This window comes from Maylandia zebra, linkage group LG22 (assembly GCF_041146795.1).
Source record: "Maylandia zebra isolate NMK-2024a linkage group LG22, Mzebra_GT3a, whole genome shotgun sequence".
Taxonomy (NCBI): domain Eukaryota; kingdom Metazoa; phylum Chordata; class Actinopteri; order Cichliformes; family Cichlidae; genus Maylandia; species Maylandia zebra.
Window position 1 is genome coordinate 3,867,632 of NC_135187.1, and position 25,992 is coordinate 3,893,623.

The following is a 25,992-nucleotide window of genomic DNA, read 5'->3' on the forward strand; positions in this document are numbered from 1 at the left end:
CAAGTTGATTGAGTCTGTTTAGTCACATGTATTGCTGCCCAGGCTGTTTTTAATCATTTAAAACTGGTTTTCTTCATAAATCCTCTTGATTTAATACATGTTTTAGAAAATGTAAAAAACAATTTTAATCTGGTAAATAGCTTCAGTTCACTTAAATAAAATTTTTCCCCCCGTCTGCTCAGATTGAGCTCAGCAGGTCATCCTGAACATGTCAACGTGCAATAAGTTGCTGCCATGTGATTTGCTCATTAGATATTTGTGTTAACACGCAGCTGAACTGATGTACCTAATGAAATGGCCAGAGATCGTAGCTGTTCCATCAGGTGACATTGTTTCCATCCTCTCAGTGATTCCTCTGAATGGAGGCACTGCCCTCCAGGAGCTCCCTTCATGACTCCATGATAGCAGTCGTCACCAGAGGATAAAGCTGAGCTCTCAGAAGAAACGTGGACGGACTGGAGCAACAAAATAATGGCTGAACACCGTTGGTCCTTCAGTCACATGTTAATGGTACAATTTTAATTTCATGGAAAAAAAGTCTCCTGTATTGTCGAAGGTATATTGATTATAAGTTCCCCAAGCAGATGCTATAGTTTTAAGCCAGTTTGCAGTTTTAAATATTATCACATCAAATAGCAAAATACATAACTTACTGAACTAAACTGGGACCTAAAAACCAGAAGATCAGTAGGAGCTCATATTCATCACAATTCACAGCTTTTGCGAGTATATCACCAAATGTGATCTTGATCTTCACAGTTTGAGTGATGACCCGTTAGTGATCAATGTGTGCAGGTTTGACTGCATTGCTCACATGCTTACTGTAAAATAAGCGGTGAATTGTGTGAATTGTGGACTGAGGGAAAACAGATGCCTCACCCTGGCAGAGCTCGTTGGCTGTTGAGCTGAACAAGTTGTAAAAAATACAAAAAACCTCCACATGTTCATATTCTGACATTTCACTGAAAAAAAGATTCAGACACAAAACGACAAAACTCCTTCAGCTGTGTTTGAAATTGTAAATTACCATCTTTTTTATTTCACATATTTTCACATTATTTTCAATGACAAGCGTTCTCTTTAAGTGTTTTTTTTTCTTTCTTCTTTTTTTGATCACAGCTATTCTAAAGACATTCAGGAGGAACCGAAGGAACAAAGGGACTCGGGGTTCATATATTCTATCTTCTTTTTCTCTGAGAAAGAGGCAGGATCTCAAGCATGGACAAAGGACAAATAATCAGAATCACGTCTGGGCGAGAAGAAAAGGGAGCAACTGGAACCGAGAGACAGACACGACAAGAAGAACAAGGAGACGAAAATAGAGAGAAAGAAGAGGACAGAAGTGGGAGGAGTGCAGGTACTCGAGTGTCCAGGTAAGAGTGTGACATAGCAGAGTGTGTAAGTGTTCAGGTGTTTACAGTGTGTAGTTATTAGCCTCACTCCATCCCTGAAACTGCTGCTTTCCTTACAAATGCATCGTTCTCTGTCAGTTGCGAGCATTAGTCTTCATGGTTTTCTGATATCTTTACTCATTATTTTCTCTGTGTTTACAATGTTAATCTTTATTTTTGCAGGTCTGTCCTCTGGCTGTACATAAACTACTCCTTTAAAACTACAGTAACAGTGCATGTCTGGCTTATAAATATTCAGATTTTATGTTATTCCCCTGCATGTGCGTTACACGTGTTGCATCTGCTCACTGTGTGTGTGTGTGAGTGTGTGTGTGTGTGCATACAGTTTCATCTCCCTACCTTTAAGTTCAGTGCATAATTTATTTATTTAGTTATTTTTAGCTATTTTCTTTTGCTTATCTGTAATCTGTCCTTATACATGGCTCGTTCCTTGTGTGTGTGTGTGTGTGTGTGTATGTGTGTGTGTGTGTGTGTGTGTGTCATTGCAAGTCATTCGTCAGTCAGTTTCACAGAGCGCTGGGGTTCCTGAAGTTATGGCCTGCAAAGCGAGCCTGGTCGCCCAACTCTTCCTCAATCCTACAGTGGCAGGAAGACAGAAACAAAAACAACATTTTTTAATTGTTTTTGAAGGAAATAATTTCTGTTCTTCTTCATAAGGTCAGCCTGTAACCAGGAAGAGTTTATATTCTTTGCACTGGCGACATGTGATCATATATATTGAAAATAATATCTGCATGTCCAGCACAGCCTTCTTACTTATAATCTGCTTTGCATAAAAACTTCAACAAATCAACAAAAATCTGACAAGCTGCCACGTCACTGCACCACAGCTGCAGGCAAAATAATCCATTTATATCCCTAGATAAAAGCAAAATAATCAACTTTAGAAGATCATTGGTCATATAAAAAATAAAACAGGATGTATGCGAAAATGCAAATCACAACTCAGTTTTTCCATTGTTAAAAAGCTCATGTTACAGCATCTACCTGCTGCACAACAGATTCTCACGTGTGTGTGTTCACGCTCGATTGCGCTGATTAGCATTTATTGCTCGTTAATGCCCCCGTTAAGTCTCTGCACCCTTAACAGGTCCTCAGCAGTCCAATGGGATTACACCGCTGAGCCGATCCAATCTCCCTCCCTCCTGTCTCCTCCTCCCACCTCCCCCTGCCACTGACTGGCTTGGGCACATGGGGTGACACCAGCGCTCCTGTCGCCTGTCATGTCAATTAGCTCTCTGATGGTAAGCACTAGGACAGAGCAGGCACCTGAGGAGCTGCACTGTAATGCTGCCGCCTGATCTGGAGCTAAAAAAAGGGGCTACTAAACATTCAACAGGCCAGAGGACCAATTAGGAATTCATGAGTAAATACTGAAGAAAAGGACTGTTTTTGGAGTTATTTTAATTCTAGATTCAAAATGTTTTCACATTAAATACATACATATATATATACATATATATATATATATATATAGAGAGAGAGAGAGAGAGACCTCTCTGTCTGCAGCACACTGACCTCATGAGCTGGTTGTACTTGGCCAGCCGCTCAGATCTGCAGGGGGCGCCAGTCTTAATCTGCAACAGTAAGATAAACATTATCCTGCAGGTGACCAACAGAATATTAAAATATAACACCAAGAACTCTCTGGACTTCTGGCTTCACAGGGAAACACTTGAATGATAGTTCAGAATGAAGCTGGACAGTTGTGGAGCTGTAGCCCAAAAATGTAAATTTAGTGAGGTGAACGAGAAGTTTAGCTAGAGGATAGCATCATTCAGCCACCCTAACCAGCTTCTTTGTACAAATATGGAAGTTTGTATTGTGGTGTACCTGCACTTCAGCTGTGTAATTATCAGCATGCATTAGCACAATGCTAATATTTTATGGGCTAAAGGTCATACTAAAGAATTAAGGTCATAAGAGAAAATTATTTAAATTGCTTATTGTTACTGTATTAGCAAAAGATAAAATGTGTGTTTCTGTGTTTAGAAGCCAAGAGAATTGATAATTATTTTAGACATTTAGTTCCATTCACTTATAGTCAGTTAGTCTAAAGAATAATACAAAACAATATAAGGCTGAAGTTAAATTTCTCATGAAGAAATGCACTAATATCTTTATTTTATCTTGTTCAGTTTACTTCACAATTTATTTTATATATTTAAAACAAACTTACAAAACTTAATATTCACTGTAAGTTGATTGATTGATTGATTGATTGGTAATTTATTTCAACATGTGAACAATATACAAGTGCATTTAGAGAAGAAATGAGAGAAAAAAAATATACTATACAAATTACATACAAAAAAACATTCTGATTAATTTACATGTTGAAAGGGAGTGGGAAGAAGTATACACTTATTTAATCCCACCCCTGTCCCATAAATTATCAGTGAATATTTAGTCAGCTTCCTTACTGATATAATTTGTAATAAAAATAGTGAACAGATTTCTGATATACTATATACTATAATATCACATCATGAATTTATTGTTTGTTTGTTTTTAAATAGAGACATTCACTTAATTTAAATATTTTCCTTTTCTTTATAGATCGAGAAGATCATATTTTTATAACTCTTTTTGAACAGTTTTATGTTTGGACTTTGCTTTAATTCCATATTCAGTTTGTTCCATAGTTTCACTCCTTGAACAGAAACACAAAAGCCTTTTCTTGTAGTACGTACCTTCATTGTTTTGAAGTTACAAAAACCCCTTAAATTATAACTTCCTTCTTTCAAAAAAAACATACTCTGAATATTACCTGGCAGTTCTTTATTTTTTGCTTTGAATAGAATTTGTGCTGTTTGGAATTTCACTATATCGTCAATTTTCAATATTTCAGACTGCAAAAATAGTGAGTTTGTATGTTCCCTATAACCTGCATTGTGGATGATTCGAATTGCTTTCTTTTGAAGAGTAAAAAGTGAATGTAATGTGGTTTTATAGTTATTGCCCCAGACCCAGTTTAGTTTACTGACATTTTAAAGGCAACAAGAAAAAAAACAATAGCTAAACGATTGTGGATTCTTACATCCTTACAAGGACAAAAACCTGAAACCTATATCTACATCAGCCATAACATTGACTTTGGTTTGGAGGAGAGACTTGAACGTTGGAGTCAGCTTCTAAACTTACCTGTCCAGTGCAGAGTCCCACCACCAGGTCAGCAATGAAGGTGTCCTCTGTTTCTCCTGAGCGATGGCTGACCATCACACCCCAACCATTTGCCTGAGCCAGCTTACACCTGAAGGACAAAGTTTGTTTCAAAGCACTCTGTTAGTCATTTTCATTTTCTTCCAATTGATAAAAGGATAATAATTGATAATAAAACTGTTCCCATAGACAAACCTCCCTTTGCTAAGAAAGATCTCTACCTGATAGCAAAGTTACATCTCCAAAGCCGTCATAACTTAAATTTTCTCTAACCAAAACTAGACAGCTACAAAAGACAGTCAGACAGCGGTTTCCCGGTGTTGAAATGTTCACTGGGTAACGTTTGACACTGTGGGACAAGAACATAAAAAGCCAAGAGACAACATAATTTTAGCTATGCCTACAAGAAAGGCTAAACTCTGCTTTCTTTCAACCCTAAAATCCAACAATGACATAAATCCCTAAAAGCGACCACTAAGAGTCACTTTTTATTTAGGTGGACTACTGAAGAGGGTTGGATGCTAACCACTGTAGCACAGTACGAGGCAGCACTGAAGGTCGTGGGAGCACATAGTTCACCTTCCCTCTACACACTGATGCCACACTGTGCTGCATATATTAACTGCGCTGTGCTAATTGGACAAGTTAATTAATCTGATATAATTCATTTGTAACTGCGGCTCATCTCGCATGTTAACCTGCTAACAACATGAAGATTAAGACATAAAGTGTATTGCCCCCTCGGGGTTCGCGTGAGCTATAAAAAAAAGTAGCTAATGTATCAGATTCACGATGCAGGAAGCTTTTCATGTGATGGATGTAATACATCACCTTTACTGTCATCAGCTCTGTGTCTATCATTTAATCTCCCTCCTCCCCTCCTGCTCTAATCCAGCTACACTGTTGTGACTGATGGCTTCATAACCCTGAGTGACAGTTTGGTAAGTCTGTTATAGATGATACACACATCCAAGACTGGAGCAAACACACTCTTCACAAATTTATCATCAAGTGTACAGAAACATACGCAGCAGTGCCAACCCACGTCAGCAGTATGTCTGACCGATAGCTGAACCTTATCCTAAACATCTTCTGTCACTTCCCATCCTTCATTTATCCGCCATAAATGGAACAAGGCCAACATGGCTGACAGGTAATGACCGATGTGACTGACACTATAGCGACATCCACTGGGTATGTGTGTGTCTATATTTCCACATCTTTGACTGACAGCTGGACAGCTGTGCCTCTCTCTGTCACCTCAGCAAAGATTGAAAGCGCTGTTCGGCCAATCCGAGGCTTCGAGGTCACGGACCTGCCTGAGGGGGTGGAGGGTTACTCTGTAGCTCCAGGACAACACTGTGTCAGTGACAAATTGAATTTATGCATCTTTAAATACCCAATATGTAAGAATTTGTAACTTCTTTCATTTATTAAATGGCCTTGTTTTTATTTCCACAATGTGAATCGTGTCCACACTGAAATTTCTCATTGAACTGTGGACTAAGCAGACGTACGCCTGTATGGCCTCGGTGACAGAGCCGATCTGGTTCACTTTGAGCAGCAGGCAGTTGCAGGCTCGCTCCTCAGCAGCTTTCTCTATTCTCTTGGGGTTGGTCACCGTCAGGTCATCCCCAACAACCTGGATCCCCACCTGGGCCGTCAGGCGCGACCAGGCCTCCCAGTCATCCTGGTCAAACGGGTCCTCGATGGACACCACTGGAAGTGAAAAAGGAGAGGTCTGTTACTCATCAATAGAGGGACTGCTAGTGCTAACTAGTGATTTAATAATAATAACCAATAATGTAATTTTTCAGATAACACAACACAAGTCCTTGAAATTATTGGACAATTTCAAGATATCATCATTTAAGTGGTATAAAGGGAACTCTTTCAGCTGCCCTGAACTCCGTTTTTAGACTTTTCAAAGTATATCACGTAGCAGACAACTCACAGGTCTTTTCAGGCCAGATCAGATGAGTGTTACAGAGTAAAAAGATCCCTACAGGAAGTGAGACACATGGCACAACTGGTTACACAGAGCTATTCTTGGAATCAAAACAACCCTTATTTATCTCTCTTCTCGCCCCATGAGAGTTCGGATTCGTAGAAGAAGATGGATGAATGGATCTGATTACATGTCCTCTCTCAATGACATCATACAGAGCTCGGCTCACAGGGATTACTTCTACACTCACTGATTTTACCATTTAAAAGTCTTACAGTGTTTCATTTGAGCTTCTACCACTGAAGCTGTTTATATATGATAGATTTTTTTACATTTGTATTTACATTTAACCTTTTATATTGTGTATATTGTCTACTTTGTTACTTAACGTTCTGTTTATTTTTATCTTTGTGCACAGCCCTTTGTGACTGCCTGTCTGTGAAATAAATAAATCTTTACTTACATACTTAAATGGGGAAAAATATAATGGGTCATAGAGGGGACATTAAACGTTATTGCAGAGAACAGCGGCAGAAAAAAGTCAGCCTCATCTGGAGAAGGACTAATGCAACAGAGTTTAATCCAGTTTGACATTGATAGTAGTCACCCCTCCAAGTGACTTCTCTACAAACTTCATATCACCTGTAATACTTGTAAATCCTCCAAATCCAGTTGGCCTTATTATTGTCTTTATTATTGTTGAAGGGTTTCTGTATCTCTTCTGTATTATTTTAGGGAAAATAATAAAGCAGAAATATCCACCTAAAAGTACCCCGAAAAAACCCCAGAAATTTTACTGAGCCTGAGAGTAATCCACTAATGGAGAAAATGCTGAATTTTCACCGTCCCAATGCGTAAACAAGGGTGGAGATAAAAGCATTTGGCCCTGAAGTCAGCTGAAAATGTCAGCTAGCTAAAAGGCCAAGCCGTTTTTCTTTGGGTTTCATAGAGTCAGCAACCTTGGATTTAAAAGCATGTCGTGCTTCTGCAGTCCAGCAACACTACTGAAGAAATAAGCATTTCACCTTTATGTCACATTAACTTATTTTATCACTAGATAAAGAACTACTTTTTTAACCATTTGACATTGACTGAACTGCATTGAACCAAACACTGGTTGCGTTTTGTACAAATTTAAATAAGCAAACCTGGGTAGCTGTTGACGAAGCCCTGGTAGATGTCAGCCAGTTCCTCTGCAGTGATGTGTCGCTCTGGATCTGGTGGGGATTTGAAGTCCAGGTCGTACTTCCCCTCACGGTAAAACTCCGAGGCGGCAACGTCCATCCCGACTACTACCTTTTCTGTGAAGCCAGCCTTCTCAATGGCTGTCTGCAGCAGATCCAGAGCTGAAGAACAAAGAAATAGACAAGGGGGGGGGGGGATATAAAATAAGGAATGGAGTGAATCTTTTGCCCCCAGGCTTCTCGGGTAGGCAGGCATGTTTGCCCCAAATGTGGTCCACGTGGAAGGGCCACATTTAGCTTTGACTGACAGCGTTGACTCAGGTCCAATTTATATATGGGCCACATCTCAGGTATGTTTGGTCCATATTTGGCCACAACTGTGTGAGTACTATAACTGAGCTGTAAGTGCTGAAAGTAGGCCAGATTAGGCTCAAACGTGTCTTCTGTATGAGTTAGCTTCTCAGGCTGCAGACAGGCAGTACTGAGAGGTGGAAAACATCTAAAGCATTTCTGATGACTGAACCTATTAAGTAATATTAAACTTACATGTCAGTAAATATTCCATTTTAGATTTTGTTTTGTTTACCAATGGAAGTCAAGTAAAGATCATGTTTACAGAAATTTTCCATAATCAAAGCTTTCCCAGATCTATCTACTGATTCCCACTCCAGTTAAAGAAGGTGGCTTAAAAGCTGCTGCAAACAGACCCAAACATATTGGTAATTATTCAAATATCTGTTCCTCACCCTCACTGTTCTCCAGGATGTTGGGAGCAAATCCTCCCTCGTCTCCAACGTTGATGGCGTCTTGGCCGTATTTCTCCTGAATGACTCCTTTCAGTGTGTGGTAGAGCTCTGATCCTATCCTTAGCGCCTCCCTGAGAGACAGAAGAGATACCTGTTAATGACTGTGACAGGATGCAAGAACAAGGAGGCAAGGAGCAACACCAGCTGTGGTTTCAAAAACAACAAAGCAGGATGATTTAACGAGAAATGCATTAAATCAAATAAATCTAGCAGCTGAGAAATCAGACTTTTATGAACAGTCAATGCTTTTAAAGGTGAATTCCTACTTGAAAGATTCAGCCCCAACTGGCAGCACCATGAACTCCTGCATGGCCAGTTTGTTTCCTGCATGAGATCCTCCGTTTATCACATTAAAGGCCTGAAGAGAAGAGAAAAGAAGAGGAAAGGAAACAAAAAGGCAGAAAGAAGGCTTTAAAAACGATTAAAGGTCCTCGAATTCATCACTTTCTGTGTTTCTATAGCAGCTAATCAAAAAGACTTTTAGTAGAAACGTCTTGCCAGTGTGCAGAAGTATTTAAATGTGGTGTAAACAGAAGCATTAAATATATGAAATGTTACATTACATGGAGTTCTAATAATCCTTCAGTGACATACTGAACAACAAGGTGCCGTGTGAATGTTTCCACAGCACTGTAGGTGTTCTGCAGTGATTTAAATGCTTACAGGAACCGGCAGCACCAGCTCTGTGTTTCCAGCCAGGTCGGCTATGTGGCGGTACAGGGGGACTTCTTTCTCTGCTGCGCCAGCCTTACAGATGGCTAGAGACACTCCCAGGATGGCGTTGGCCCCAAACGTGGCTGTTTGAAAGGTCATAAGAGAGAAAGTGATGGGTGTTAGCATCCACAGTGTCTAGTGTCTCAGTTCACTTACCCTGAAAAACTATTTTAAGGAGTCGGTTCCTGTTAAAGGTCCAATTTTATAGCAGAAAAAGCATGTTTACAACCTGGCTACATTATAGGAGCGTGGCCTCTTTGACACACAGGTAGATGTGGGGGTTTTATGATGATTAATGCTGTTTTCTTCAGTAAACTTTAAATAAATAATGTTAAATGTAGATCGTATTTGGCATGACCAAGTTTGGCAGGTAAGATTCCATTTACAGCCATTTTCCTGGATTTTTCCTGGATTAAGCCTACATCCAGAAGTATCTGTCACCTTACGACTGTAGCTGCAACATTTTGTAGTGAGTATTGGATCCATTCAAATTTACATGATTTTTAAAGAGTTAAAAGTTAAACCTTTAAACTCAAACTTTAGCATTTCTGATATAGATTCCATAATTCAAATCAGATTCTATTTACTGACATTTTTTTCATGCTACCTTACATTTTGTTATTCTTTTGAAAAACACAATTTATTCCTCGATATGTTGTTGCTTTAAATTCTTTTATCTTTTGCTTTAATTTAAAAAGATTATCTCACTATTTTTTAACCATAGATTTAAAAAATGAGTTTAAATTTGTGTAGCTGTAAAAACTAAAGCAAAGTGAAATGCCACGGCTCTTTGGGTATAAGCATGTTTGTCGTTGAAAGCCGATACATTCAGCTGCAGTTCAGTCTGACAGGTTTCCGTGCTGGCGGAGATTAATTTCTCCCAAACGACATTACTTTGAGGGCTGATTACACTGCTGCCTGAACATGATTTTAAATTATAATAAATGAGCACTGCATTTATTTATTAAAGATGTGAGTTTGCATTGATCGTGCCAAAGCTTGTTTGGAACACAAATCTCTTTGCTCAATCTGTATTTATGCCCCTCGTCGCTCTGCAAAGCGCTCTGTGACAAACCTTCGGCGCAAAGCATTTTTCAAAATGTGTGTGACTTCACACGAATGGATGCTGAGCTGCAGAAACGGGGAGATTTCCAGCTGGCTGCTAGACTCTGATGATGTGCTGTTAGTCATCTTGATTTGCTCCTGTCGGGTTTCAACTCACATTTGTTTTCTGTGCCGTCCATCTCGATCATCATGTTGTCCAGCTGCTCCTGCTCCACCACGCTGATGCCCTGCAGACAAAAGCAGAACAATAAGTGGTGATATTCACATATAGTCTACAGTCATACGTGTTACATACATACATTTAGTTGCAGTAAATGTAAAAGACATGAGATCGTTTTTCCATAATAAGACAAACACTCATTATGTAGGCTAAACTACCATGCTTTGTTATTTAAAAAAGTGTAACATCCCACCAGTATGACATATTGGGAACATTTACCACATATAAAATCCACTTCTGGAGTTACTAAATAGTCAGTATGGTAATCCATCAGCTGTCGTCTGATGACAATTGTTTGTTCCAAGACAATTATTCACATTTTAAGTCTTAACATTTTCAGCCTCAATAACTCAAACAGCTAATTAATTAAGGCTATAAAATGTGGAGACACACAAACACGTGTGCAGTTTTTAATGCACGGCTCCCAACACAATGATTAATTAGAAGACATTCATAATGGTAATTAAATTTCCCTTTAAAGGGAACCTATTATATTTATTTCCAGCTCCATTATTTCCAACTAAAGCAGCTTAGTGTGATCAAAAGGTCACAATAATCATGATAATCAAGCTGTTTTGGATGTTTTGGCTATTTTCTTCCTTCTTTTAAGCCAACTTTTGTCTGATTGGCTGCTGCTCAGAACAGGATGTGGGTGGGGCATCTGTGTGTGAGATGACCATATGAAAGATATCCCCTTTCACTCCCATCATAATGGGAAAAAAGCAGAAATCCTTGCTTTAATGCAGATGTTTGCAGCTGTTGTTTCAGCTCACAGGAATCACAGAGTGCTTGTAGCTGAAAATTAGTCAGTTCGATTAAGAAAGTACTATATTAAACTGAGTACATAACAAAAAATAGGTTTAAGATTGACGTTAATCCTCTATAGTATAATAAGTGATGTGAGGACTTACAGAGGCTAAAAGGGCTGGAGCCAGAGTATCGTTGATGTGCCCAACTGCCTTCAAAACACCTAAAGTGACAAAGAAGGAAATCAGACGCACAGCATCACAAAAACGTGAGGTGAACACGTGAATTATCAATAACAAATAATGTTAAATTGTAGTGAAAACAGAGCACAGTTTTATCTATTAGTGTTCTTCCAAATTACTTGGAAATATTTTCATATCAGCACTGATTGCTTTTGCAGCAACTCTAGGGTGAGATTTACTGTGGATTCATTTGTTTGAGGGTTAGGTGAGCACCGCAGCCTTAATGGCTGTTTTATAGTCACTGAAGTGTCTTTCAGTGTTCGCCAGCAGTAAAAATGATTTGTTAGACAAATTTAAAATGCTGGACTTTATCAAGACTTTTGTGGCATTTTAGCGTCATATTATGAATAAAAATAAGATGTCCAAACATCTACACTGCAAAACTATTTGTGAGAGGAATACGTCGACAGGACAAAGAGTTTCTCAGCGTCACAAACACTGAATTAAAGAAAGCTTCTAGAAAACTGTAATTTATACTTTAAAGGTCTCTGAATGTTCTATATTTTTGTCATTGTCAACACATCTGGCTTATTTCTTCTTAAGTATTTTTACTTTTGTTGGGTATATAAAGCTTTTATAAAAATCTATATTATGTCTATTATGTTTTTATTTTGTTTTGGAGGGTTTTTATAAAATGTGAAGTGTGTTGGTATCATATAAATGCAGCACTAGTGACTGAAAACAGCACTCTGTTTCTGTTAGTCAGTGATCTCTTCATTGTTCGCCCTCTTGTGGTCATAAATACTGAATGCAGCTTTAAGTTCTCATCGAATGTAACGGTCTGTGCAAGCTCAGCTGATGCATCTTCATACCTTTGCCCTTGTAGCGGCTCTTGTCTCCATCTCGGAGCTCCAGAGCCTCATAGATCCCCGTGGATGCTCCGCTGGGCACCGCAGCCCTGAACAGACCTGGAAAACGAATTAAGAGAGAAAGAATTAAGGTTTTGATATGATAGAGATTAGACAAGTCTTCATCTCAGACTGCTTTCCCTATGCCTTGTGTCATTTCTTAATAATCCCTGCAGTTGCTCAGCTTCATTTTACAGGCCAGCTGAAGGGGATTTGATGTCCCAAACAGCTGCTTCAAACTACCAAGCTCTGCATTTTTATTTTTATTTTTTAGCTTTCTGGCATGGTAAGTGTGAGCTGCTTTCCTGGTGGTAAAGATTGTGTTATTTTCTTCCTGTGACATTTTCAGACAGGCTCTTTAGCGGTCACCTTTTTCTGTGCGGAGGTCCACTTCAACAGTGGGGTTTCCACGGGAGTCCAAGATCTCCCTGGCAACTATGCTGACGATCGACATCCTGAAAGACACAGACAAGAAAAACAGCCCACCGTTAACTGTTTTTAACTTATAACTTCACCTTAACTGCACCAAGGAGATGAAACACAGAAAACTTCAGCTCCTGGATGAAAAGATCTATTTTTACAGTGAACACAAACACACGGCAGCCTGCCAGGGGAGACGGCGAGCAACATCAATGCAGAAATCAAAGCTCACTACAGAGGAGTGCATTGTCTCTCTCTCTCTCTCTCTCTCTCTCTCTCACACACACACACACACACACACACACACTGCAGTTACTTTTCTGTTTCTGGAAGCAGCAAAAAGAAAAACTTCAGTAGGAGAGAGAGGAGTTTTAAATAATGCATCAGTTCGTCGCTGCTTTTATCCAGACTGGAATCTGCTGATTTATTCTGGTTTCGTGGTGATGTGCTATATTTTTCTCATTGTCAACAAAACTAGCGAGGCATTGATCATACAAACAAGTACTGTGAATCAAAGCCTGATAGATCTTATTTTTTCTTTCTTCACGCCGATTTCTCCCTCTCTGTTTCGCTGGCTCACAGTTTCCTTTGTTACTTTGAAAGCTCTGTTATTTTACTCCTGCACACAGCCTCCTGCAGCCAGGAATATTCTCCACGGCACCAACAATCTGTTAATTTACTACAGAGAAAGCTCCCAACAAATGCAACATGCCTTTCAAAACATTTGCTAAATAGTACAACTCTGAGAATAGGTGCTATAATCACTGGGCTTGATCCTGTTTGAAATGTTTTAGTATCAGTTTATTCCTCACATCATGAATTTATGGCAGATGTTACATTAGAAGGTGATATATTTGTCATGTAGCTTGAGCAGAGAAGCTCCACCCACCTTCTGTTCAAACTTGCTGTTTATGGGGGGCAGCCAATCAGAGGAGAGCTTGTTTAAAGGTGAGGAGCTAAACTGGAATGAAATTAAAGGATGCACTGAGGTCCACTTTAAATCCAAAAGGATTATTTTGATCGAGGAATCATGCAAAGCTAATTTATTAGAGTCCAAGAAAAATATATAAAGTGGAAAATGTAATCAAACGAACACTGGTGCGACTGCGTACGGTATTACTTCTTTCCTTTCTTACAGTAATCTTTGAGTTTGTGTATTTTTCTGCATCATGATATATAATGAATACTTAATGACTGTGTTTGTATAAATGCAGTTCAGACAGTAAGACCCCCAACAATTAAACACATGTATACATTAATACATAAAAGAGATCGAAGTAAAAATGATGTTGCCTTCATAACCCTTCCGATCACTGATCTATTTAAGTTAATATACTTTGAAAACTTTGATCTCTTTCAATAAAGAAACTAGAGAAAAGGTTTTGAGCAGGGGTTTTAGCCATCAGTCTGACCTTGGCAAAGCTTTTTTAGGCTTCTACCGCTGCTGTTTACTGCTGCTTCTTGTATCCCAGGAGAGAGATCTCGGAAAATCTTTCAGTGCTAATGCAGGAAGGATGCTCCTCTGTGGGCAACCTGACACTTAAAGAAAAAACACAGCTTGACTACATGGTATTCTTCGAAATAGGCCACTGCAGCCAACACTTTTCTTCTGGTTGTTTCTGGACCTTTGTTCTGTTTAAATGCAAGAATTAAAACATGAAGAAAAAAAGCACGTGAACGCTAATGCTGTTTCTAAATCCATGCATGTTAAAAGTGGTTATGTGCATTAGATACAGAAGCAGTGACTGGACTATCGCTCAGAATGTGCCTATACAGTATGTTATACTGGTACAGATGCTATGTGCAATAAGCCACAAACACTCTTGGTATTTAACTTTTAATAGGTTGAAATGTTTGTTTTGTTGGTTTGTTTATTTGCTTTTTTAGTGCTTTTACTTGAATCTGAATTTAGAGGTCAACCTTCACACTGATGATTGATGCTTGTTGTCATGGTGTTTAAAAATCTGGCAATAAAGCAACAACTAAAGTAACACTAAATAGAAAAGCAGATTTTATCACCACACTGTGATGCTCAGAGATCAGCTGTGGGTTTAACAGCCTGTTGTTGAGGTTCAAAACATATCAGCAGCTTATGGCAGACAATGGCAAGCACACTTATAATTAACATTTACATGATGTGCACTGCTTGTCATTCATGTTGTTTGGTGTGAATAAGTTATTTATACTTCTGTAACCATCGACTGCGGGGTGACATTATCTCCTTTCCTTTCATAAAGGATGGTCTAGTGTATCCTCTGCTAAATGAGCTAATAAAGGAAGCATTAACCCTCCTTTATCAGCTGTCAGTATTACTTTTACACCTCATGGTTCGCTTTGTTTTTTATGTTAATTCCATCTTTTCAATTTTCAAACCCATTTTCGAGCCAGTGGAGAGAAGCCAGGATTGTGGTGATGTGATACCATCTGCTAAAACCAGAAAGAAGCCGAGCTGCTGCACTCTGAACTAGATGGAGGCGAGAGTTTTGTGACTTTTTGTGCAAACCAGAGAGAAGGAGGTTTCCTTTAGTCGAGCAAATGTTAGAATACGATTAAGATGATTTAAATATCAGCTTTTAAAAACACAAAAGTCAAAGATGGCTCACGAAGAACCAAGAGAGCCTCTTTCACTGGCCTTTCAATCTCTCGTGTACCCTTAACTAACTTAAAGCTTTCAAATTCTGTTTCTCAGCCAGAGAGACTGAACTCCACAGCACAAGATTAAAAATGTATTCCATCACTTTGATGTTGAATTTTTAATTTCTGTACCACTGTGACATTATTGCCATAACCTCAAGAGCATTTGAAGCTTTCATTAATTCTATTCTCCTGCGGTGGTGTTTCCCCTCTTCCTTCTCATTGACAGTCCAGGCACTCAGCGTTGTAACTGCAGCGATACATCAAAAAGGGGCTTTTTATGCCGTCCTCATCCCTCCGTACTGTATGAATACTTTATTGATCTGTGAGCTAAATCTGGCTCCCAGCTAGCTTGCAGAAACCTGGCGCCGAGGCTGTCCTCTTCAGATGCACTGACAGAAATATGGAGGCTCGGAGGAAGAGCTCATCCTCATATCTCTGTACAATACATCTTTTTTGGTTACAGACGTATAGATAAGATGTGGCAACATTGTTTTAGAAGTTCAATTGAATCCCAATAATGATAAATCAGCTCCACGTTGTATGAATGCACAACAGAGGGTATGTCACTTTAATTTTCTATCTCTGAAATATGGAAGAAGCTTCCAGACCTAAAGACCAGCAGAGAGCAACTTTCTCTGGAAATCTTGAGTCACCCTGTATCTCATATCACACTCATATCACAGTCTTATTTAACACAATGTGATGATTGTTGTGTAAATTGTGGTCATATTAAGATTTAAATATGTTTCAGAGAGTATGATCTGGGATGAGAGTACTTTTCAAAAAAGTTGGGGTTGAAAAATGCAAATTAAAAAAATTGTACTTCCCCAAAAAGTTGGCTCCAAAAGTCTCACTGTAGCTCATTTCTGCTGATTGAATACTATGACACTGCCATAGCTACAGGCAGTAATTTGAATGTAAATCATAAATGGCAAAGAATTGTGGGAAAATATTGTCTCATTAAAGTAAGTCTTCACTACTCCAATTCCATTACATTTACAGCAAGGGAAGGTTTTTCTGTAAATGCCATTTAGAGTAACGTCACTGGAAATGATGCAAAGACAATGAAATTTGCAGTCTTCACAGGAGCTTTACTGTAAAAGGTTTACAGTAGCTTACCGGCTTCCAGCTGCCAGTGAAATTGTAAAACTACAGCAACCTGTCAAACAGACATGCGCAGACATGAAAAATAATATGATTAGAGCCTAGTACGATAAATGCTTTTAAAGCCATCACTGTTAGGATCACGGCCACTTTCATCGACCAGCGCAAACACAGGCAGCCTCTAACTGCGGATGAATCTTGTCTGAAAAGGTTTGTGCTCCACATGTGTCTGATTGTTGTGTTTTATAGGACTGGTACTTGGATGTAATTAGACTTAGTTGATCAGTTAGCAGGTCACCCTTTAGTCCAACTACGGTCACTGCTGGTTCCAGAAGAAAAACATGGAGGTGTTTAAAATGCTGATGTTAAGGATTCCAAACAACCAAAGAAACAGAGTCCTGCTGTTAAGCATGGTGGAAAATAATTGTATGAAATGATGGTGGCAACTAATGATTGTTTTAATTATGAGTTCATCTACACAACATGCTCTGAACTCATTGGTTAACTTTTTTTAACAGGTTATAAACTAAAGTCTGAGATTTAATATACTTAACATGTAATATGAGACCAAATCTCCCAACTGTAGAAACATAAACAGAAAAACGAGCCAGGTGAAATAAATAAAGACGGTCTCCTTGGCCTATCTTCATTCGTTTTATTGTCGAGTTAACCTGCCGGTGTTCCTGTGGGAGCACATTTTAAAAAGTGATTTCTGTCACTTTTTTCTATTTCTCTATATAATTTATGTCCTTGTGCTATCTTTCTTCTTCCTCTGTTATTTCCCCCGGTATTTATCTGACTCACATCCTGAATGCAAACCCTTTCTGCTTATGTGAATCTTTCCTGCAAACATCAGGCAGCGTTTGTTTCTTTTTTTAATTCCAGGTGTCACCTTCTTTCTCTTCCACCAGGTACACCATTTCCCTTGTGTGTTCCTTTTAACCCAATGCAAAGTCACATCACTCCTCTTGTCCTCTGACTCCTTCGCTCAGCACTGCTCTATCACGATTCCTCTGCGCAGCTCAGGGACATTATTTCCACCCATTTTCCCCTCACCATTGGTTTATTGTGGCATTTATGAAAATTTATGCTTATTCAGTTCTTACACTCGTAAGTCACAGGAGATAAAAGTGTCAGCATAATGAGTAAAGTGTATAAATGGTGCTCAGCAGAAGAGAAAGCAGATACTGTAAGGTGCCACCAGCATACTGAAGCGTCAGCTCACTCTGGATGTGTGGGTGGTTTAATTATTTCTTTTTTTAAAGTTTTGGTGCTGTTTGGAGCCCCACCCTGCCGTACTGCAGACTTTTCCAAACAGTTCCTCCCTGGGCTGGAGCAGCAGCGCATGAGATACCTCCTCAGAAACCCCACAATCCCCAGTTTTCATCTAAACTGTTTTAGTTTCACGAGGTAAAACTTGCTTTCCTAAGGCGACCGAGTGACTGCCTGGAGATTTAATTATAGCATTATTGTGTCAGGACTGTTCAAGGGCCTTGCAGATATATAGGTCTTGCGTCATCTGCTGTGTGGCCTCCCAGTCATGGTTTCACTCATTTATGCAGAGAAAAAATATTTCAGTGCCTCCTACAGCCTGCAAATGAAAAGAGACTTGTGTCTTAATGCATCGAGAAACCTAATTATGTTTATGTTTCATAGTCTGAGGCGATGCATTCTTTTAATATAAAGACATTTGAATGTAAGTTGTGCATTAATATCACTACTAACTGCATGCAGCAATCTCATATCCACACACATGTTCTTGCTTCCTGATCTGTCACTACCTTAATGGGATTATCTCATTACCCTCATTTCCATCCCTCTTTTCTCTCCTCGCTCTTGTTCTCTCTCCATCTCGCCCGGTGCTGTTTGGGCACGTTGCTGTGTATTACGTAAGCTCTACAGCAGCAGCAGCAGCAGCAGCAGAGAGGGATGGAACCCATGAACACACCACACCTACCAGAGACTGCAGAGCTCAGCAGAAAATGTACCAGCACCAAAAGAGGGCGTGCCAGAGAGGAAGTGAACGAGGAGAAGGGAGAGTGAGATGAGGGCACACAAGGAAAGGAAAGAAATAGAAAAACATCAACTCTGTGTGTCTCTGCATGTGGCTGGAGGGACAAAAGGATCAAAGGAAAAAGAGCAAGACAGATGTGATGAAAATCATCAGAAGAGAAGGAGAGAAATGAGCGAGAGGAAGAATACAGCCTATAAAAATAACACCACCTACCCATTTTACCCTCAAATTCTTCATAAACTCACAAAATATTTAAAACAACCACTTTCTGTACCTAAGATATTCCACATTTTGAAGCACTAAAAGAAACAAATTCCCATTTGAAAGCCCTCAGACTGCATAAATGAACAATGATCTAATTTAATGGTGCTCAAAATGCTCCACAATCCAAAACCTAACGTAACTAATGTTCTTCCTGCACTGCTAGCAGCTGAGGAGCTGAGGACTTTGATGGCTTTTCCCACTTCGCAGGAGCATTAGTTATTGCACGGTGCATGGCTAATGTGGCAAACGTTACCATCTGTTTCCTTCCCTCCTACTCTATGTGCCCGTGTAGACTGTACTTTAATCAAATGGCACCCATCAAGGCTGAGAAATAAAGGCAACGCTTAAGTGCCAAAAACTGCAGGTCCCCTGATGACCACTGGAGGCTGGTTCCAAACAGAGACATTCCCCATGGACTCCAATGTTACAGTGTTCAACTTGTTCATCTCTACAGCAGAAATAAACATGTTTACAATGATTTTGGTCTCTAGCTGTTTTATATGACTCATGAACTGACTCATGGCACAGACCAGCGGTGCCCAACATCCGGGCCACGGACTGGTACCGGTTGAGTCTATACCGGGCCGCGAGAGTTGAGGCTCGGGTTTGAAATTTATGGTTTCCAGGGTTTTTACCATAGCGACCAGAGAGCATTAAGGGGCAGAGAGGAGGATGTTAAGGACGCTGCTAATAAAGTTACACAATTACACGGTCAATTCATGTTTATTATTATATTTACAAAATACCACAGTTTTTGTCTTGGTCATTTTATTTTATTTTGCTGTATTTATCTGCGACACCTTAAAGGCCGGTCTGTGAAAATATTGTCTGTGGTGCAAAAAATGGTTGGGGACCGCGGGCATAGACTTTATATAAATAGATGAATGTAGTGACCATGACATCACCCAGTAACTAAAGAAGTCCCACTATGAAGTCTCAGCTGGTTTGAAACTGGACAACATCTGGCTGTGCATGCTGCTCACCTACTGGTTAATGCCTTGTCAGTCACACTGAAAACATCCCCTGGTTCATCTCCCTTCTGGACTAATAGTAAACATATTTCTAAATGAACTTCAAGACATCTTTTTTATGTATAGTCTATGGTTGCAAACCAAGCTAGCTAGCATTAGCTAATTATGTAGCTCTCAACCAATTAGGATCACTCATTCTGGCACCAAAACACAAGGCGACAAAATGTCCAACTAAAAGCTTCAAACAGGAGTGCACAAATTACTGGGTGATGCAATTCATGCTGCCATCTTTTATATACAGCAAAGAGCAAACAGATGCAAAGGTCAGTATTTATTCCTGTGAGTGAAAGCCCTGATTATTTACAGTCTATTTTTAACACTTTCAGTTCATTTATTTTCATAAATAACACGTAAACAAAACAAATGAAAGCAGCCGTAGAAGGAGAGAAAAAGGCAAAGACAGAGGAACAAGTGCTAAAATGTGGCTTTAAATATATGCAAACTGAAAGAGAGAGAGACATAGGGAATGGCCAGGAGGAAGGAGAGAGGGAGGGAGTGATGAAGGACAAAATGGAGAGTGAGTGGAAATGAGGGAGGGCGAGAGAGCGATAGAGAGAGATAAAAAAAAAGAGGAGAAAAGAGGGAAAGATAAATAATTAAATGACTGTGTTTGGCTGGAGAACAGAGGGGAGATGGAGGGATGAAGGGGAGGAGGAGGAGGAAGGCAGGGAACAGAAGGCTGATTATGGCACACACTTGGGAAGTGAAGCAGTCTCACACATACTGTATGTAATGCTGATAATGTGTCGACGTTTACACACATGTAGCTTCAGCTGGCGATTGTCGCAGGTACTCGCGCACACTTAACGTCCGCCCACGCGTCACAGCAGGCAGCCGGAGATGCAGAAACCGAACACGCGCTGCTGTTACACCAGACCACAACACAATCAAGCGTCGGATCAAACACAAACGCACACGCATTTGACTCCTGCTGCCAACACACACACGCTCTGTACAGCCATTTTCCAAGAAATCAGAGGCATGTTGGGTTTTTTTCAGTGCTGCCATATTAAAAAGCATCAGACAGAAAACACACACAGTAAAGATTGACTGTAGAATCACACAAACACATTTTAGCAGGAAATCACCCCACCAAGGAAAGCTGGAGACGGATTCTTGCATTCAGATTGATTCAACATATTTTTTAAAAACAAAAATAAAAGTCTCTTTAATATTTATTCATACAGCTGTATATGTGCAATGATAAAGAATCCATCCATCCTGAAATTTGAGATACACTCCCTAATTTCCTTCGGGATTAATAAAGTATGCTGATTCTGATTAAAATTTTCAGTAACAAATAGTCTTCCTGAGACACAAAGATCATCGTGCAATATGACTTCGATTCACAATCTCAGATCCACTCCGACCATAAGCAAACGAAGTGTTAATGATTCATGTTACAGAATCATGCCTCTTCTCCCTCAAGGGAAGTTGAGTCACTATAGTGTGTAAACAGATGCTATACCTTTGAGATAGATGGATGCACTTTTGTTCATTCAGTCTAAAATTACAAAACATATTAAACAACATTTTTGTAAATGTGCCAAATTGATAAACTGACTGATGTGCTACTCCTAACCCTTGGCTCTTTGAGAGGAACAGCTGATGGTGCTTAGACTGTAGACAAAGACTGACGTAGCTTTTCTTTCTGGAAAGTGGAGTCAGCACAGAAGGCGGTAAATCCTGTGGTTTCAAAAAAAGATGTCTGGCTCTATAGAAGTCTGAGGAAATGACGCTACTTCTCACTTGACCTGTGATCTTATTGGATATATAAGTAAAAATGGCAGAACGTCATAGTGGCTATTTCCCAGTGTGACATGCTCAAGAATCATAAACCTCTGAACCTGGAGACTCAACTCAGGAAGTCACAGACTTCAAAGTGCAATCCCACAAAGGCCTCGAAGCCATTATATGTACATACAGTAAATATAAGATTTCCAAAGCAACCATGGCCTCTCCCACTGGTTTCTGAAGTCCCGCTGTGAAGCCCGAAGCTGAGCCATGTCAGCTTTTTAAAACTAGCTGTCATGGAGCTGACTGTGAAATCGATGGACACTCCGTAGGCTAGCAACTAGTCGGTCACACAGCAAAGCTTACCCTCAGTCCTCCTTGGCTCTAATTGTTACTGAAATATACAAAACAGGCCTCATGTTGTATTCAATCAGCCTTAAAACTATCGACTTAAGATGGGACCATAAACTCATCAGGACGGTGCTCATGCTGGAAGCTCAAATGCACGAGATAGAGCTTCTTTCATTCTGAGATGTTCGCTGGTTAAAGGATGAAAAACAACAAACCAGCTGCAATAAAGAGAGAAGCTAGCCACAAAGTAAGACAAATGCATGATGCATTCATCCTTTTTGCTTGAAATGTGACATGCAAACAGCAAAAAATAAACATCTATCGCTGCTTCAAATCAATTAAAATCTATATCTCACTATTTTTTTTAATCATATATACTTCATCCATCCATTTCTGTAGTTTACTGACAAAGCGTAGCTGGAACTTATCCCAGCTTTCATGCAGTAAGAGGTGAGACACACCCAGATCACCAGTCCATCACACACGGACACCTCACATCCACACCTAAGGCCATTTAAGCCAGCATGCACCACCAGGTCGCCCATATTCATTTCACTAGTCTGTAAAGACTTTCAAAACCCTTAACTTTCCTTTTTTCAGTTATTGTTTGTTACTTTTCCCTTGAGGACGCGTTCCTGGAATGATTAAATAATGATTCCTGCTGTAAAAGCTGAATGTAGGACAAGTTATGAAATATTGATGTTTTAATACCATCTCATTGTATCTCATGTCATATCAATTTTCACTGCTGTACTTTATTTATTGATTAATATTTGTTGCTTCTGTCAACCCCCACTCATAAATGTACCTGCTGCAAAAGCACTAACACACACACACACACACACACACACACACACACACACACCTATTTGTGCCTCTCAATCAAACACATACACGGTTGATGTACCGAGGACTCAAACGTAATTGACTGCAGGATCATACACACAGACACAAACACACACACACAAACACACACACACACACACACACACACATAACATTCCTACAGCCAAGACTCACATGACCAAATACACACGCAATACACTTGACAGCCATTTTACAAGAAACCAAAGGAAATGCAGGCAGCAAACAGACACACACATTTTCTGTTAGATAGTTTGTCATAACACATCTAGCAAACACACACACACACACACACTTACACTTCATAATGACAGTTGAAAGCTTTAACCCTCCTCCCCCTCTCACAAACCAGCTCACACACACAAAAAGCCATGACACACATAAATAAACCACAAATTAGTATCTAAAACTGCAGCTCTCACACACACACACACACACACACACAAGCTGCCACAAGACATCAAACCAATGCGTTCTTGCAAGAGGTTGTTCACACAGATTATGTGCATGTTGCCAAAACACACACAGACAAATACACATCATTTCCTTCCTCCTGTATACGCACACACACATTTTTGAAAGCCACAACAATGCAACATTTAGACACACATCTAAAACTGACGCTTACACACATCTTTCAGTACATGCACACACATGCATGACTTCCGGTCTTACACACACACACACATACACAGTTGGACTACGACCTCTCACACACACATGCAGTAAGACCTAAAACTGAAGCATTTCATTCTCGTGCACAACCTTCTGTATCCGCTATGCAGCACACAGAAAAGACACGCAATTACAATGATGCAGGAACACAAAGATGCAAAGAGGAAGAGAGGATTTCCTGCCTTTACCTGATGCCGGTGTGTGTGTGTGTGTGTGTGTGTGTGAGTGAGTTCTGCCTTTTACGGCGACTGAGAAAATACTGGAGAGGCAGAGCGATGAGAGAGAGAGAAACAGGAGGGGAGGAGGAAGAGAAGAGGAGAGAAGGAGGGGGTGATATATATGTGCGAGTGTGTGTCAGAGGGAGGAGGGGAGGGAGATGATTCAGAAGGGAGATGGGGAGAGGAAGAGGAGGGTTAATTAAAAAGGAGGAGATGGACGGAGGGATGATGATGGGGTGCAGAGGCTCTTTGCCTGACAGAGGAGGTAAAAATAGATGAAGGCAGGACCGGTTCTCGCGCTGCGTGTCTCCCTGCCTCTCTCTGGTGCTGCAGTGGGGTTCAGCTGATGTATATATGGTTACATAATTGAGCCTTCTCCACTATACTCACACGACATGATGCTCAGTGTGTGTAATGCTCATGTTGTAGGGAGATAAATATGACATAACAAGCAAAAATTGTGTGTTGCACTAAAAAGATATCAAGTGAAGTTGAACTATGGCCGTGCTGTACTTTCCTGTGATACTGATTTAACCTGTTTAACCAGGTGGGTCATTAAACACATCAACTGTTAGTTACAATGTTTGCCTGAAAACGGGAAAATCCTTGTGGGGACATGAGGAAGGACTAAAAAAGAAATTAAAGAAATTAAAGAACAGTAGCAACATACCGACTGACAAAATGCTGCCCTCTGGTGGTGAAAATGTAAAGTTTTCAGAGCGTAATTACCAAAAATCTGCATTTAAGCATATATAACCTAAATTTATGATGATTCAGTGCTTGAATAAAACCCCGAGCCTTAAATTGAAGCTGTTTATAATGAGGGCTGTCAGTTCCAGCAGCTAATTTACTGATTGTTTGGGAGTCTGTAAAAAAGAAAATGAATTGCCTGGATTTCATATTTTGTGCATCCTATTCATTTTTACCCAGCAGATGTTTTTCTTTAGTAGATATCCATGTGTAGGGCAGAAGGCTAAAAGCATGTTTACTCTTTACAGAATGAGAGATGAAAGAAATGCTCTTGAGAAACTAACCAGCTTTGTTTCTTCTGTTTTGATTTTTAGTTTTGTCCCTTTAATGCACGTACACGCTAATTTATCCACTTTTTACCACACAGCGAAGGTGCTTTCCATATTAACTTGTACTCATGATTTAACTAAAACTTGTATCTCTATATCTTCACTGGTGTTGTGTGATATTTCCCGATTTGTTTGTAACTTGGTTAAGTTATGGTGGTGTAACCAAAGACTCCAGTGATCTTTCACCAATAAAATTTTACTTTCACCAAATCAAATTCTGGCCTGCGGCGCAAATCCACCGTCATGTCCTGAAAATGCTTCTAAACTGATGAGTTTACAGGAACTGTGACTGCGTTCTGGACAGAGCTCACCATAACTTCATTGTTCTTCCTTTGTTCTGTGCAGAATCGTGTTGAGCTGTGTCCTTGCTGCTCTAAAAACAGACCGGTGACGCTGCTAATGCTGAGAGTGACACTGATACACATTGATAGGGCAAAAGGGTGAAGCCAGTGTGTGCTCAGTGTGTGTCACGGTTGTCTATTATGGTGTGTCTTTGCCTGCATGCAAGAGTATTATCGGGCAGGTGCATACATCCACCTGTGCGAACGTCTCTGGGTGCGCTTCTGTGTGTGTGCGAGAGTGTGAGATAATCTATAATTAAATTCCTGAGTTTAATGGGATTATCTTTGGGAGACAAGCGGCACATCGTCATTGGCATCAATCCCTGTGGTTAGCTATGGGTGAGCGACTAAGAGAAACATATATACAGAAGGAGAGAGAGAGAGAAATAAATGGGGGCAGATGAGAAAAAAAGATGAGGGAGCAACAAAGAGGATTTTTTTCCCCAAAAAGCACTGATGAGATAAAAAAGCAATGAAATGCTTGTGAAGTGAGCAAAACAGCGAGGCCATCCAGAGGGACGGAGTAATAGAGGAGCACCTCGCATTGTAATTATCTCATTTTCTGCTGCATTATCGCTGAAGGTTGACAAGCCTTTCCCTCGGCGAGGTCTCCCTTCACCTCCAGCACATCAGTGCTGACCAGGCCAACCAAACAAACAGATTTATCCTTATTAAAGACATAATACAGAGGACCAGCTTGCATATTCACTCATACTCATCTACATGGCTATTTTTACAAGCTTATGAACTGTCCACATCCAATTCCTAACTCATTATCGACCAGAGTCTGATCATTTCGACACAGCAGAACAGCTCTTCCCTGACCTCACGCTGTTTTCCACTGCGGTCAAGGGAAACAAATTAGATTGGATTGGTGTAAGAACTTGTATAGTATACTATAATATACTTAGT

General features: G+C 39.9%; 1 protein-coding gene across 1 annotated transcript; it reads right to left on the reverse strand.

Annotated features, from left to right (window-relative positions):
- Positions 1 to 1,005: 1,005 nt before the first annotated feature.
- On the reverse strand, positions 1,006 to 23,786 carry LOC101464960 (gamma-enolase). The gene is made up of 13 exons (XM_004569719.6): positions 23,631 to 23,786; positions 12,718 to 12,803; positions 12,313 to 12,408; positions 11,423 to 11,481; positions 10,449 to 10,518; positions 9,176 to 9,309; positions 8,779 to 8,870; positions 8,453 to 8,583; positions 7,671 to 7,868; positions 6,092 to 6,293; positions 4,557 to 4,665; positions 2,931 to 2,989; positions 1,006 to 1,988 (listed from the first exon to the last, which is right to left on the reverse strand). Exons 2-13 carry the CDS (start codon positions 12,800 to 12,802, stop codon positions 1,919 to 1,921), a joined length of 1,305 nt encoding a protein of 434 aa, XP_004569776.1. The 5' UTR covers position 12,803; positions 23,631 to 23,786; the 3' UTR covers positions 1,006 to 1,918.
- Positions 23,787 to 25,992: the final 2,206 nt, after the last annotated feature.

Excerpts from the sequence above, each read along its gene's own strand:
- LOC101464960 (XM_004569719.6), bottom strand. The coding sequence starts at position 12,802 with ATGTCGATCGTCAGCATAGTTGCCAGGGAGATCTTGGACTCCCGTGGA. Across the intron at positions 11,482-12,312 it reads GAGCCGCTACAAGGGCAAAG|GTGTTTTGAAGGCAGTTGGG; the intron begins GTATGAAGATGC and ends TTGTCACTTTAG. Across the intron at positions 2,990-4,556 it reads TGGGACTCTGCACTGGACAG|ATTAAGACTGGCGCCCCCTG; the intron begins GTAAGTTTAGAA and ends TTACTGTTGCAG.